At 39.6% G+C, this 16,681-nt stretch overlaps 1 protein-coding gene across 12 annotated transcripts in view; it reads right to left on the bottom strand.

Moving 5' to 3' along the window:
* The window catches only part of LOC100695931 (ELKS/RAB6-interacting/CAST family member 2-like), a 155,025-nt gene that overhangs the window by 108,444 nt on the left and 29,900 nt on the right, over nucleotides 1-16,681 (bottom strand). For all 12 annotated transcript variants that reach the window (XR_001224690.2, XR_003215694.1, XM_005477984.2 and 9 more), the window contains one exon: nucleotides 8,999-9,166. Coding sequence is in view for 10 of the 12 variants with exons in the window: in XM_005477984.2 (XP_005478041.1) it covers nucleotides 8,999-9,166 (168 nt within the window). In the remaining 2 variants the exon portion in view is untranslated. The remainder of the gene's footprint in view (nucleotides 1-8,998; nucleotides 9,167-16,681) is intronic.

Genomic DNA, 16,681 nt, shown 5'->3' with positions numbered 1-16,681 from the left:
AAAAAAAGCAGTTCAAACGGTAAATATAAAACTTTCTAAAATAAGCAAAGCTTCCTGGTTTGGATTAGAAAATCTACTTGTTAAGAAAGAGTACAAAAGATGCCAACTTTCAACCCTTTCTAGATTTCTATATCAAAACCTGTGGACAAGTTTCCATCAGTATTAAGGGCTGATCTTACACCAAAGTGTCACCAGACATAATAACCCGTTTTAATTGAAAGCGCTTATTGACAATGTCAGCCCTCCTCTACGTGGCCTCAGCTCAGCAGCTGCAAGTTGATTTAGGCAGGCAACTAAAGTTTCCAGACCAGAATGTGTTAGCATCACTCCAGATAGACATTTTAATCATGTCTGAGCCCTCCAAGCAACTAATTATACTAAAATTCACCTGGGAAGAGAGCACAGAAAAAGAAAACGAGAGGAAACACATGCAGCAACGGGGGAACAGTTAAAGGTAAGTGAAGCTGTGAGATGCACTGTGAACTTGTAGAGGTGGAAAGTAAGGGATTTTGCAGTATACTTAGTCTTCAACACGCTCAGCCATTTGTGTATCACTCAGACCTGTGACTGAAGCCACCATGTGACTATTAAGATATCTAATTTGGAGTTGGGGTAGAAGTCAGGGCCTATACCTCCCTGGGTCACCTAGGAGAAGGTGACTAATTTTAAAAGACACAATAACCTCAACATCACTGATGATGTGTCTCATCATTTTAAAAAAGATGTGTAGCACACTTGGTATCACTGTTTTGTTAAGAAGGTTAGAAAAGGTAACTGTTTGACATGCACAGTGATAATCAGATGCACACATCTGTTTGTCTATTTAGCTAACTACCCTAGCCTAACTGTAACCATGACAACAAAAGGACCAATTCAAACTCCTACCTTGGCCGTAAAATATGCCTAATTCTAACCTCAACTCTAAAAAACTCTTAAGCCTAAACCAGCCTTTGTCTCAAAGGCCAGAAGGTCTGTCCAAAAGGGACAACCAGTCAAAACGCCCTCACTTTCCAAAACTGTCTTCACTTCCAAGGTCAGCACAGCTATTCTTGTCAAGTTGCACTGACATTTCACTGTGGACAGCCTCACCCAAACCCTAACCCCTTCATTAGGACCAGGCTTTGGCCCCCATGAGAACTACTGGTCTCGACAAGGTTGGTGGACGCGGAAAAAGCCTGTTAAGATGTAACAAAAACGCACACACCTACACACAAACACACACACACACACACACACACACACACAATAAACACTGTGTCAATGCTGGACTAATATTTTCCTTTCTATCAACATGCAGGATTTTCGTCTTGCTATCCATATGCATTACACTCAACAGTATTAGTGTGTTGGGACGATGTATAAAATATTTGGGAGGAGAAACGGCAAAGAGAGAAAGTGGAACATTGAAGGTTGTTTTGGGATATGAAGTTTAGAAAATATCTATGTGGGTACAAAAGGTGTCAAATCTACATGACATTAAACAACAAGAGACATAAAAATTAAAATCTTTCAACCAACGTGAAAGCTCATTAACATAAAACATTCAAGAACAGAAGAACAATTGCTCCAGAGAGACAGTGAGCTGAGTGGGGGAGAAAAAGAAGAAATGCATAAGGCCAGGGGACAACTCTATTTATCTTCATATCAATCTCTTTCTCTCTCTACTTTTCTTCACAATCAAAGGGCTAGCCATGTTGATGAAACCAGGCCAGGGCCAGTGATGACACCAGACCAGAGCAAGTGCTGAAAGGGTCTGGCAGAGGATCCACTCAAACAGAGGTTGGTTCCCCTGAGAATGTCTGAGGGAGACCTGCTAAACACTATAATAACTATAAGAGGGGCCCTTGTGTACACGGCATCCTTCCATATAGACGCACAAACATTCACACATAGTGCAGACTGAGCACACGTAATCGAATCTCCCCGCCTGTGGTTGCTATAGGAGGCAACATGATAGGGGATACTATACTTCCATGCATACAGACAGCCTTTTTAAAAGCATGAATATGGATTGAGATGACCACAATGTTTGAACATGAATAACATATGTAAGCCAAAACCGCACCACAACCGGCCATGCATATGTACCTCCCACAGCCCTACCCCCTCAGAGAAAGAGGAAGAAAAAAAAAGAACCAAAAATGAAAAAATAAATAAATAAATGCATCATTATGCATTGGTCATGGTCTCATAGACCAAGGGCTTGAACAGAGCTTCCACTGTTCTGCATGATACACAAGACCAAAATGCCCACCCAACTTTTTCTTTTTTCATTCAAAGACCGTTTCCTCATTATTTTTAGTTAAATTAAGCCTCTTGCTATTAAAATCACCCCAGGGCTCAAACTATAGCAATGACATCATGGTACCATGCAATAATTCATGGTGAACATCCATGTCGATGCCAGCAGAGAAAATTCCTCTCACTCTCTTGAAACAGAGAACAAGGCAGTAATGGCACATACTGCAATTTAAGCTAGTCTGTGTAATAATTTTAAAAAAGGGGTCAAAAAGAACCACATGTCAGAAACCCTTAAATAGCAAATTCAAAAGGGCCTTACAGATATAAACATGGCTTTACTGCATCTTTATGAAGTTGTTAATTCATTAATACATAAAATGAAACCAATTAATCTGTTGAGGAAAGCTAAATATGTTATTAATTAGTATGTTTAGATGAAAACTAAACCAGAAATTCCACAGAAAAGAAAAACTGCAAGAAAGCAGTAATTATTCAAAAATCCAAGATAACACAGGAGTGGGTGGGGCATATCAAAGAACGCTAAACTGCAACGAAGAACATGCGCGTAAACGAGACTGATACCGCACACTGGATTCCTGTTGTCCTGTTTTCATTTACATTTGTTTTTTCAGCTTCCTCCAGTCCGTATCGTATTACACTCACATCCAACAGGCTGTTCTTGCTGTTAGATACAACGACACACACACACACACACACTCACCCACACAGGAATCCAATATCATGCACCAGTTGACCTGTCATCAGCCTTTATCATTCTCACCAGCTCTCTGGGTGGCGGGACCTGTTTGTAGTGAAGACAGAGAGCCTGTCGCAATAAAACAGATGCATCATCTGAACCCTCAAAGCTCTTTTCATCAGCGGGGGAACATATATGAGAGATTAATAGCTCTATGAAATCTGTTTAGTTGACTCATTGGAAGCTGAAAATTTTATGAAGAGGTTTGGCACTTTCCATAGGATTTAATCTAAACCTCATTACATCGTGTCATGAAAGTAAAAACAGTGCTTGTACACAGCACATGGTTTAGTTATTGAAATAATATTCACATGACTTTTTTTTCCTTTTCTCCAGCTGTGCGGTTTGTCATATCAAAATGTCCCTAGTGACGGAAATGTAACCCTACGTTTTTTAGATAGAGTTGTCTTTCACGGAAAAAAAAGAAAAAAAAAAACTTTATTCAGCACTGAGAAGTCTTCAAACACAGCTGGGGGTGTGGGGACCGGTGGTGAAATAACTTCAACAGAATAAGACTGGTAAGGAAACAAGCCACACTCCTGTCTTTCCTCTTGTATACAGATCTGTAAGTTATAGCCCAAGCCTGCTGGGAAACGGGAAATTTGGAAAACAAATCAGTACGAAACGGTCAGTTTACATAGAGTGGTTACAGTGTGTACAAAGTTAGTCAAAAGAAGTGTACTTTTCAAAGGAATCATATCTAGGGATCATGACTAGTATTTCCATTCCATTCCACTTAAAAAATGTGACCCAGATAGCAATAACATTAAGATATCTTTTTTAAAATATTACCATAAAAGGATTAGTCATAACAAATGACATGGCTGGTTCTCCCAAAGACCACATTTTCTCACATTCTTTGGGGTTATTTAGCCATACAAACACATACAGTCATATCTGTCAAGGTTTTCTGGCAACAGAACGCACCAGTTTAAAAATCATGTAAATTACAGAAAAGCTGAAACTGAGTTCTTTCTTTTTCTTTCTTTTGTTTTTAATTAAATTAATTGAATTTGTATTTCATGTCAGCAATCAGATTCAGAAAAAGTGCAACATTTACTCTTATGTTGCATCACATCTTCTTCTTTTAACATCATCCTACAAAAGATCTTGGGTACAAGCTGTTTTAAAGTCTTCTTCTACAAAAAGGTTTCGCCTGAATGTCAGAATATGTTCAAAGCACTAATAGCCATAATAGTGGGACAGACGTTTTTCACACCATATGCACGAATACAACCCCACGCCATCACTGACACTGGCTTTCAGTTTTCAGTTCACCATCTTAACTGAACTCAGGCCCAAGGAAGTGGGTGGCTGTTCTGAATGTTACTTTGCATTTTTGTATCTTCGTGGTAAGCTAAAATACATTGTTGGAAAGTTAATACACAAGTTAATAAACCCAATAATTTCCCCCCTTCAGTGTAACTCCAATATATCACCTATACCGACCTGCAGCATAAAAAGTACCTTGTACAGATCAACTGGTTACAACACATTTTGCTGGAAAACCTTTGCTGTAAACCCTGGCAAAAAAAAGATTGTGGCAGACCATGATAATGAGACACTGTTATACACTGTATCACTATTACATGCCATTAACTTGGTTCTTTAACTTTGTTGGCAGATACTGCATGTTCTTGGGCTGTGCTTACTGATCTCACCATCTTGCCAAGCGTTACTCTTGTGTCTTGTTGCCATCTCTCTGTGCTTTTCTCTCACGTCTCAACCAGCTGCAGCAGATGGATAGCACCTCCATGAGGCTGGTTCTACCAGAGGTCTCTTCCTGTTCTTTTTCGTGATGGCTGCCAAGTGCATGCTCATTGGGGTTTTCTCCCTAATACTGTGGGGATTTCACCTTAAAATTTAAAACACCATGAATATGACTGTTGTTGTGGCCTGCACTATATAAACTGAGTTAAACTGAGTAAATAGCCGTTTAGTTGACCCTTCCCCAAGCATATACCAAAGCCAAAACAACTGAACCAAACAAGCAAATACAAAATAGCTTGACTGGATTAAACCACAAACCTCTGGTAGAGTCAACCAAACTAATTCCGCCCTTTTGTGCTTCTAAAAGAATTTCAATGACATGGTGTGCTTCAGAAGCAAAAAGTTGGCAAAAATTTCCATGCCATTTCAGAAACAACAGACCTCCTAAAAAGGAGGCAAACTATCACTTCTACCCGGAAAAAGAGACACGGAAGAAACCTTTGTGCAAAGAGGCACAGATAAACAAGATGAAAGTGGAGCCAGAGATGAAAAAGCAAAGAAAGGCCAGAAATTGAAAATCTGAACGTGAACTCAAAGTCAAACTGCACTCAACATTGAGCTCACAGTCTTATGAGACAAGGAATGTCTTCCAGCTGGCAAGGGAGGACACAGAACAAGAAAGAAAAGCCTTTAGGAGAGGACTCAAGAGTGGTCTTTAGCAGGAAGACATTCAACATAAAAAGAAAGGAGATGGTCATGGCAAGTAGGGCCTACAAGAAAAGTCAGACTTTCAAATGATGAGGGAAGTTTTCCAGCTGGAGAAACTGAACATGAAAACAAACCCCACTTTGAACAAAGAACCAAGGATGCACTTATGGAGGGCTTTTGATGGCGAAAACAATGAGATGATTGATGATATTAAGTCTTTTAAGATAGAAACGGATGAGACAGCAATGTTGAGGAAGGCCTATTTCCAAGAGAAGAAAGACATTCAGAGCATTAGACAGGCTTTCCAGTTGGAGAAGCAAAACACAGAAAAAGAAATAAAAGTCTTTAATAAATAAATAAGAAGGAAGAAGAAGAAAACCTATACTGAAGAAACGATGACTTTAAACTAAAGAAAGACAACATGAAAATAACTCAGGGTACAATGCACAAAGAGGAAACCCCAAAAAACGATGCGATGGCAGAGAGTCCTTCAAGGTAGAAAAGGAAGAGATAACTTTAAAAAGGAAGGGCTACATTCAGTTAAAGACGGGTATCAAGAGTGTGTGATGTTTTCCAGCTGAACAACTAGAAGGAATAGAAAGAACAGCCCTTGTTAGGAGCTTAAGGCTAAATTGAAGTGGATGGGGGCTTTAAAACTGAAAGACAGAAAGGTGTTGGAGACAGAAAACAAACAATGACAACAATAATGGAAAAAGAACAATTTACTGCACTTATTTGTCACCACACACACAGGAACCACTTTGTCAACAACAAAGGTTTTCTTTGAGTCAAGAATGGAAATTCTCACAACCAAGACACTCACTGTGCTGTCAAACTATTTTAGTACTAAGCAGCCAAATGTAAGCAATTTAATTTCACAGAAAATCACCCATCCATCCATCCATCCATCCATCCATAAATCCATCCATCCATCCATCCATCCATCCATCCATAAATCCATCCATCCATCCATCCATCCATCCATAAATCCATCCATCCATCCATCCATCCATCCATCCATCCATCCATAAATCCATCCATCCATCCATCCATCCATCCATCCATCCATCCGTCCATCGAACTGGAGTTTAAGGGGTGAGTATAGGAATTTTGAAACAGGAACCTTCTTACAGTGAAGCTATACTATCAATTTTAAAATAAATTCACTGAAATTTGTACATTTTTAACTGACACTGCAATACGTTTATTAAACTATTTGTAGAATCAAAATGCTATTTTTTGTGTATGTAAAAACAATGAGAAAGACAACTGATCCACAGTTTAAAACACCAGGCACACGTCTTCATTCAAATCACTCTCAGTCACTTCGCACTTCAATTCATTCTCACGTTAACACATATTTCAAACATTTTCATCATATTCCTGCTGACTTTTTTAAGGGTGTTGCAGAACTTCTGCCTTTTAAAGTTTACTGCGGCATGATGAATGAGGAGCACGTCTGCAGCAATAATATTTGTAAAGGAGAAAAGGAAACACACAAAAAGATATGGATGAAGAGGGAGGCTTTCTGCAGAGAGATAAAATATACACCAACGAAGAAAAAATACTTGCTGGTGTTAAAACAGCCATCAACACAATGATATGAAGGAAAAGCAAAGCATTTGCAGTAAGCCCACGTTTGAGCGTGTACTGGTCAAAAGTGATGTCAAAGCACAACAGCAAACCATGAAACATCCCTAATAACAGGGCTTTTGACTTATAGCCACTTTGCATTTAAATGGAACAGCTATAGTAAACAGGGCATTTTTAGAGAACAACTTCACACCCAACTGGAGTGTGGAACCGCGATTAGCTAAAAGCAAGCATATTGCTTTAAGTAAATGCTATAAGGAGGAGTACAGCACAGTATAGGCAGTGCATAAAGATCCTCAAACCTTGTGGTTACACAAACAAAAAATTATGTATATTTTTAGAACAATCACATGCACGCATACACCCTGATGGCACTTTATTTGACCTTTTGTGCTCCTTTTCATTAAACTCAGCAAGTGGGAGAGAGGGAGAAGACAGAGAGAGACCTCTAATTTGAGGACATGAGAGGAAACAAGGAAGATGAGAGAAGACCTTTATGTGTATGTAATTGGTCTATAGAGGAACTGCCAGCATGCACACCACAGGTGGCCGCCAGCCCGGTTTAAATAGCCATCCTCATTAAGTCCTCTGAGACATGCCGTGCAAGTGTGTGCAAGCAGAAAGAGAGGGTCATGTGTGGCATCTGGGACCAAAAGTACGATGTTTCTTTAATTCATCATTCCCATTTACTGCATAGTACAAGTTTACACACGGAGGTACTGTATATATGTTCAAAGACAGTGATGAAAACTCTGATTAGCCAACCTCCAGTCAGTCAACGATTCGCTTTCAGTGTTTAATCACAGACTTCATTTCTAATATGGCTGACTGAACTAGAAAAATATTTAGCTGATTTAAATCAATAAAACTGCCAGTCATAATATGACTTCTTTTTTTCTTTTTTTTAACTTTTGTTACAAAAGTAAGTTCACTCACTGGACATTAGACTTTTTCTACAATTAAAAAGAGAAAGATTAGGCATTGAAAAGTTTCTGAAATTTCTTTTCTTTAGTATGACTTACCTTGTCCTAAAGTTGACAAAAAGAAATATCCACAACTGTTGCCCTTAATGACTACATGGCTGCTGTCAGCATCCTGTTGCATGTGTTAGTTTGAATGTGCAAACCCCATAGGAATTTGGAAATGAACATCAACACAAACAACTGTGTGAAAAACAAGATTCTGGCCTACACTGCGATGCTGCACAGTGATGTCCTGTATGTCACGTATGACTGAGAGACCAGCGCCGTTTATACATTTTCAGTTCAATTCAAGGGTGCAGCCATCTACTGCAAATGGTTGGGGGATAAAAAATACTGTGGAAGACAGCCAGAAGTTACAGCTAGCCTTTTCAACTATTGTTATAACACAATAATATCAGCTCAGTTACTTGTTTCTCATTTTCTTTTTCTTTGTTTTTTGTCCAGACATAGAATTTGCGTGGTAGATAAGTGGCACTGAGAGAATCCATAAATATCACATTGTTTGGATTTTTCCCTGAAAATTCAGCCGGAGCCCTGTGCTGAGAATGTCCAGCAAGGTGTCTTTTTAAGTTACATTACAATCCACTCACACTTTTAACAGCAGTTGAATTATTATTAGTAGTATTATTATTATTGGTTTGAGTGCTTTTAGAGTGTGTTTAGGCCCAACACTCATTCTCCTTTTGGCTCCATCAATTCCTGTGGGAACAAGTCTGTTTTTCTTTTTTTGTACAATAATAATAAGATGTTTACTTTATCTGTCTCTAATTTATTGATGAGCACTTGGAACTCAGTGGATCAACATCAACACTATGCACTATTGCCACAAGCTTTCACATGTTAATTTGATTGATTTTTTGTATAAAAGTTTATAATACAATGTGCTGCATTTTTCTCTAAAAAGAGTAAATTTAACTCACAACAGATAGGTTTCATATGCATTTAAAGTCAGGCTACACTGAGTGAAATAATCCAATGTGTTGTTGCAAATGTTGGCTTTACGTACTTTTTTCTGCAAGACAATAATCTTCCTCTCCTTGACGTCCAGCATGTCCTTCATGTCTCTGATTTCTCCCGTTAGTGTGCTCTTTTCATCAGTCAAGTCCTGCAGCTGTTTGGTCTTCTTGGTCAGGAACTGCTCCTTCTCCTCCAAACGCACTCGCAGAGCATCTACCTACAATTGACCAAGACAAGAAGTTAAGTGCAAATAGGCAGGCATAACAAAACTTTGAAAATGCAGATAAATAGGACACCAAAAGCAGGATCTGCACAACACAAACACTAACAGACAAGTAGCAGGAAAGAGAAAAGCGGACGTAAGCTTCAGAGAGGGTGATATGAACCAGTATTCAGGATATCCAGAATTCATACAGTCAGACAGACAGGCAACCATACAGGTTGAAAGTAATCTGTAAAAAGTTGTTTTAAGGCAGACCGTTTGACGATGAATGAGCGCTGAGTGACTGACAGGCAAATGTAGAGAAAAGAGGAAGCACTACACAAAAAAGAGAATAAGAAATATTACACCGTGATTTTTCCCAGTTCTTGGTCAGGTGGCCCATATGTTATTATTCAGCACTAGAAATGACATTTCTCAACACATTTACTTGTTGACGTTTGGAAGTAGTAAAAGTTCAACTCTGACCTAATGTCCATGATTTGAACCACTGCGGACTGAAGCAAAGTGTGTGTGAAAGAGAAAGAGCCAGGAGCCTGTCCTGTCGTTTGTTATTGAGAGTGTTGTATGATTGGGCCGGCGCTGCCATGGATCAGACCGCTCACACGCTTCACACTCACACATAGAATTTCGACGTGTCTGGCTAAGTGTAGTGAGATGAGAGATATCTGTGCACGTTCCAGCACTACTTATTGGACTTGTATGAGTATTCTGCTGCGCCACCTACAGTGACACATACAGACGAAACCCATTATGCACTCTTTGTTTGTTCTTCAGCAATTTCACTTTATTCCCATGTATAATTTCAGGTGTGTTTTATTTGACTTCAAGAGGACACACACACACATAGATGAAGGGAAGTATCATAAGGCTTGTTAACAGTCATTTTAACAAGCATTACTTGGACACACCGTGAACAGTGTGAAAATAGTTAAAGCAAAAACTCTGTTTTGCTTTCAAACTTATCTCCCAGGTATTTGACAAGGCACTTACTGTGATTCATAAAGGGAGGACGGGCGCTGGAGCAACTGGAGGTAAGATTTAGTCAGTTAGTTAACTTCACTTTAGTCAACTGTAACACCTAAATCATTATTCTGATGTATAATAATATTGTTGCACAAACTGTGTGTATTAAATTAATGACACAAAAGGGTTTATGATTAGAACTTTATTCTTGGACAAAGTAAGTGCCATTTCTGACTGTTATTTTGTTATTGTGCAAATGCCGAGAGAAATTTAAAACCACAAGAATTCAAGACAAAACAAATAATATGAGAGCAATCAGAAGAAAAACGTCAATAGAAAAAAAGCAGATATACTAAAGGCACAATTGAAAAGCACAGCTGTGTTGGAGCACAGTTAGTTCCTCCCTGCCGATATATTTATGTACCTGCATGTGTAAAATGAGAGTGCGCCATGCACTCCAGAGACACACAGAAGGTGCCTGTCACTGTACCATTAGAAGCAGGCCAGGACCCCCAGGTGTAAGATGGTGAAGTATTTATCTCATATTGCTCCTCTGGCAGACAACCAAAGTCTAATACTGAGAACGGCTCTGTCCTCCCAAATTCACATTTACACACAAACGCGCGCACAAACACGTGTACACACACACTGGTGTTATCACTAATCCTTTGCACGTATAGTATACATGCACATACTGTGTGTGTGTGTGCATGTCTATTTGCCACTGCATTTATGTGCGTGTGTGAGAAAGAGAGAGAGAGAGAGAGCGAGACCTCCTCCCCTCCATCTCCACCTGGCAAGGAGCAATTTAGCAAGAATGTAGCAAAGGGGCCTAACAGGAAATCCCTGCTGTCTCACCTGCACTGGCCCACTAAGCTGTGATAGTACTACACAGACGCCCTGCTAATACCCTCTTAAAGCACTCAGCGCTGCGAGACACAGTACATGGAAAAACAAGGAGCGAGAGTTGGATGATGAGATGCGGAGGGACAAATGAAAGGACAGATAATAGTAAGGGTGAAAGCAAGGGATGTAATAAATGAACAAGTGAAAGAAGGTGGATAGGGTACGATGATGCCCGTTGTGAGTACATCATTTGGACTGAGCATGTTAACACCACCGGCATACTGCTGTTTCACTGGCTACCACTCCAACAGCAGGTCTGCTGCAGGAAATACTGTATGGCTTTATCAGCTGGCACACATGCTGAGATGATAGACGGCTAACTGCACACAGTGATTAACCTCTCTCTTCTCCCTCAATTTCCGCTCCAATTTTCCTTTTCTTCTGCTGCCCTTCTTCCTTGTGTCATCTTTCAAAAACACCTCTCTCTCTCTTTCTCTCTCGCTCTCTTCCCCTGTGGCTACCACCTCTCTTTCAACACTCCATCCCTCCAACCATGCTGCACACTCTCCAGGAGATTTCCTATTGCCATTTAAAGGCACAGGTCCTGCAGCGAGACAGAGTGATGTGTCAGTGTGAGAAATCCCTGAAGTCTTCAAATCAGGTTGTCTTTGGTACAGACCCACATTTCCCCAAGCATAACATTGTAGGTTTGCGCCTTTCAGTGCAGATTTGAGGGAGATGATATGCAACACAGAACTCCTGCTGTCTCCAAGACAACCACGGTATTGATTCTACCTACACGAGTGGACAACAGGGACTATATTCTGTTTTGTAATCGTGACATTTCTTTAGCAGAAAAAGAGAAAGGTCAGGGAGAGGAGTAGAAAAGCCTGCTGCTGTCCAGTCTGGCTTAGTTCAAATCTAAAGGGAACACTGGAGACTGCCCTGAGAAGTTCCGCTGAGTTGATGAATTAAAAACACATCTATATCACCCCATCTTCCTCCAAAAAAAACCCACTTAAACTTTCCAGCCCCTCACTCAGCACCCCATAATTTTAAAAAAATATCTTGATATGTTTTCAACATTCTGTGGTTGCAAAACTATTAATTCTTGGCAAACCCTGGATTTTCTTTAAATTAATTCATTCCCAAATTTGTAACTACTCTAACGTGCGCACACGTATGTATATTCAACAAATCTCAAGGCACAAAACTGTATCTGTAATTAAATATGCAAACAACGTGCACAAATGCATAAACACACTCTGATTAAATTCCTCCTTCTTGCTTGCAATGACAGCCAAATGTAGATTCTGGAAATTGGTTAGCAAAGTAAAACAGAGGCTTAAAGAAAACAGTTTCACTGTTTGTCCTCACCTCCCTTTTCCCTGCCTCACATTTCATCATAAAAGTTTTTTTGGCAGGCAAATCTGCAAAGGTATTGGGCCCATCGTCGGCTCTGGGCCGCAATAAACAACACGGGGACTATATGAGTAGACCACAGTCAAAACAGCAGAACCAGAGAGAGTGAAAACCTGTAAGACCACAGCCGAGGCCTGGGGACACACCAACACTTGCGCAGTAACATTTGCACTCTCACTCACACACTTGGGAGTCCAATATTGCAAATAGAGTCTTAGGTTGATCAGAAAAACATCCGTCATATGTTTTCCATTGTCCCAATCTCAGTCTTTAAAATTCTATGACCTTTACAGAAGCTCATATCCAAACCATCAGCTACATTCATTTGTGTGTGCGTGTGAGTGTGTGTTCGTGTGAGTGTGTGTGTGTGTGTGTGTCTTCAAACAAGTTTGAATGTCACTTCAACTGAAAACACCACCATAAAAGTTCTTAAATCCCAAGGAAAGTGTCTGATGAAATGTATCTAATGCCTGAACTCAGATCTTCTTGGCCTGCTGTGGTGCACTACACACAGCTGTGTGAGCTATTCACTTCTCTGGCTGCATGACATCTCTCTAGCCTGTATAAATACACCACACGGCACCCATTAGATTTAATTTATTCAAAGGCCTGTGCAGTGAAACTAATCATCTCAATTTATGGCATAATATTCGCCTAATTCAGGTTTGTCAAACCACTGATGTGGCCAAGTCTGAATTTCATCACTAAAATATGGAAGACTATTTAAATTCAAGACAATGCTAGAACACCAAAGTCTCGCATACTACCTATTATCATTCAAACATCTCTCTGGTGAGATGTACTTTACGCATCGAGACAAACCAACACATATGATGCAGAAGGAACGAGAACAAATGCAGACAGCTGGATTTAAACAGCCTATTGCTGTTTTCATGCTGACTAATATCTGCATTATTAAAGACTGGTGAAAGGTGAACAAAAAACCCATGAGGATATATAGAGAACAGTAACTCACACCGCTGGTATATAAGCACCAGGTGCTGAATATCTTTTATTTATACAGAGTGGCATCAAGTGAGCCATAGTTTCATGTTGATGTAACTGAAGCCTTCAATAGATGTCAGGAGGTTACAAATACTGTAAGAGTAGCCCGCCTGAAGACCAAAGGATGTTTTTTTGTTTTGTTTTAAGTAAATCGTGCATGTTGATGTGCTCAGTGTGTGAGCGTGTGAATAGGGGGGCGTTGTCAAATGGAAGTATGAAGAACTTTACACGGAAAATGTAAACAAGGCCTGGACTTCTCCTAGACCCTACACTGTTTATTTACACACAGAAGGCACTTAAAGACCATTTTTATAGTTTTAGGTACTTTTTTCCCATGTCCATACAGCTCAAACCGAGGACCACCGGAGTTCTTAGAACTCCTTTTTGGGGTATTTCCTTCTACAGAGGAGGAACTGCCTCAGCACAAGAGGAACTTTGCGTGATGTGATGTATTGTGACTGGTCCCGACCAACCTTATTGTAGTTTTACATCGTTATTTCATGTTATATTATGTTATTTCATGTTATTTCATTTTATTTCATTTTAATTATGAAATTACATTTTGTTTTACTAGTGTGTATTTGCTCATTTCAGTTTCACATACAAGACAAATGTATAGAGAACACAAAAACACTTTTCACTCACATCCCTGTCTCAATAAATATATGCTCCAGTGCTTCCCTGTACTTGTTATGCCAACTGATTTGACTAAATTATCAAAGACTAAAATGTAAGATATCTCCCACCCATCCGTCCATCAATACATCCATTTATTTATTTTATTACACTTTTTCAATTCACAGTCATCTGAGAGCCTATGCCAGCTGTCATAGAGCAAGAAGCGGGGTACAGGTCAATATTTAACATATACTTTTTTATTTTTTATTCTCAAGTACATAATATTGCTTCTGTTAGTTTCTTTAAGGTAACCAAAACATTTTTTTACAACTAGTTTCAATTTTATTTTGGTTTTAGTTAACTGCAATAACTTTGTTTTATACTTAAGTGTGGACTGAATATTTGATAAATGGTGGTTACAAGTAGGGATCCACCTTTTTCCAATTCCAATACCTCGGCTGTGGGCATCTGCCAATAACAAGTACCAGTTTTAAATTAATAATCTGTATCCTTCACTGGCAGGAAGAGACAGGGGCTTGGTTTTTTGTGTGTCTGGAAACTTTTGAATGAAGAGAGTCAAACATGATTTTAAGAAACTAACAGAATCCAATATGAGCTGACTTGCATTACCAACTGCTTACTGCTTCAGAGTTCCTATAAGAAAAGAAGAAATGCTGCAAGGCATGTGCTTCCCAGCACACCTCCCTAATGGGTACTTCCACCCAAAACTGTTTGGTCAGAAAGCAGCTACATGTGCCTACACAGATTGAATAAACAAGTGCATGCATGCAAACAGAAGTTTTCATCTCCACCTGAGCTGGTCATCCCAGACATAACAAGACTGAAGTTGATCTTTACGGAAATGTGGGAAATTCCCTGTCCTAGAGCAAAGGCTGTGTCATTTGAGGGGTGTCATGAAAGCTAAGTTAAGGCAACAGTCAGAGCTCTGATCCGGAATCGTATAATGGACAGATCACCTCAGGGCTGACTCAGGATAATAAGCGGATATAAACTGGCTCACAGCAGGGGCTGCAGGGTGGAGAGTGGGACACTGTCTCATTGAACACCATAACATCTGCTGATAAAACCATGGCAACACAGCTGTGTGCCTAAAGGCTACGAAGGGAACATGGAAAAGCACAGATGTAAAACAAGACCAAAAAAAAAGAAAGAAAAAAAAGACAAGGACACCCACACACACACACACACACACACACACACACACACTGAAATCCACTGACAAAAGGACCTTTGTCAATGGGGTGAATGAATGTTTGCTACCAAAGCATGAAAGTCATTCATTTTCATATTGTAACAGTGAATGGTTTTATGACATTGAAAAATATAGGGTCACCCTGAGTACCACGGCACAAACTCTCATCGCACACCGCTGCCTCAAACGCTCTTTTGCCCTCCATCCATCATCATTACATCCTGCCAGCAAAGACATAAGAAACACATACACAACACACGTGCGCATGTAGAGGAAGAGCTGCTGCAGGCGTTCCTCCTCATTAACACTTGCTGCTCCTCTGATTATTTTTCCTGATCATTTCCAGCACTGCATGCCAGTTCCTACATCCTGTTTCAAGGGAATCCATTTCCTGTCAAACACTAAGCAGTCACTCTGGCAAACGTGGAAAATAAATGCTGGTCTGCAGTTTCTACAGTAGGTGCCTGAAATAAGCTTGATTTCTACTTGATCAACGAGTAAAATATTAGGTGAGTGTCTCACACACAGTCACAGTCTTGAGTAAACGCCAAACTTTGAACTAATAATGACACCTGAATGCAAGTTAATTCAATTTAATTTTAAGGCAAGAAGGTAGAGGTAATAAGACAACTAAGTATGTTGTCATGGAGATGACAAAATTGTTGTCAATAGCCAATAAATCAACAGAATGATATCAGGTCTGTCAAACTCACTATGCCACAGTCACACAAGGGAAAAAGGTAGTTGAAACATTACCACAGTTATTGCAACCATGTACAATAGACTTGCATTTCATCGCCTTTGAAGTCGTCTTATCAGTGACTTTGGTGTCTCAAGATGACCATAAAAAAATCACTAACACAGAGACAAACTGCTATCAGTCTGCTACTGGTTTGCAATTAACTGGAGTCAAGTTGGCAATTATGTTTGTGATGTTACAGCAATTAACTGTGATTAGCGAAAATCTGTTGCCGCCTACATACACAGAAATTTACATGAAACAGAAATTCATATTTAGTACTTATATTCAGAGTCCAGGCAAAAGCTCCCAAATCTGAAATAGAAATTCATTAATTTTTTTGAAAATAGTACCAGCGTTCCTGCATGATGGGATTTTAACAGCAAATTTATGTAGGAATATAACCTCAAATACTTCAAATAGACACGTCAGGGTTGGTAATTTGTCTTTGTTTGTAAATTAGGCGGCAGTTACTTACAAACCTTTGCCAGTCTTTCTGAGAGTGATGGCAGTCAGTTAGACAGAGAACAGCTGTCTGGCGACAGGCTGCCTCGCACCAGGCAACCTACACAATTGTCTTCCAATCAATCAAAAGTACATTTCATCAGTTTGTTGTAGCAATATTTTGCAATCGGTCAAGTACAAAAATTCCATATATGGAACTATGGAGCATACAGTGACCAGAAATTACTATTTCCTCTTT

Source organism: Oreochromis niloticus, linkage group LG20 (genome assembly GCF_001858045.2).
Source record: "Oreochromis niloticus isolate F11D_XX linkage group LG20, O_niloticus_UMD_NMBU, whole genome shotgun sequence".
Classification (NCBI taxonomy): Eukaryota; Metazoa; Chordata; class Actinopteri; order Cichliformes; family Cichlidae; genus Oreochromis; species Oreochromis niloticus.
This window is presented reverse-complemented; position numbering and strand designations above follow the sequence as displayed.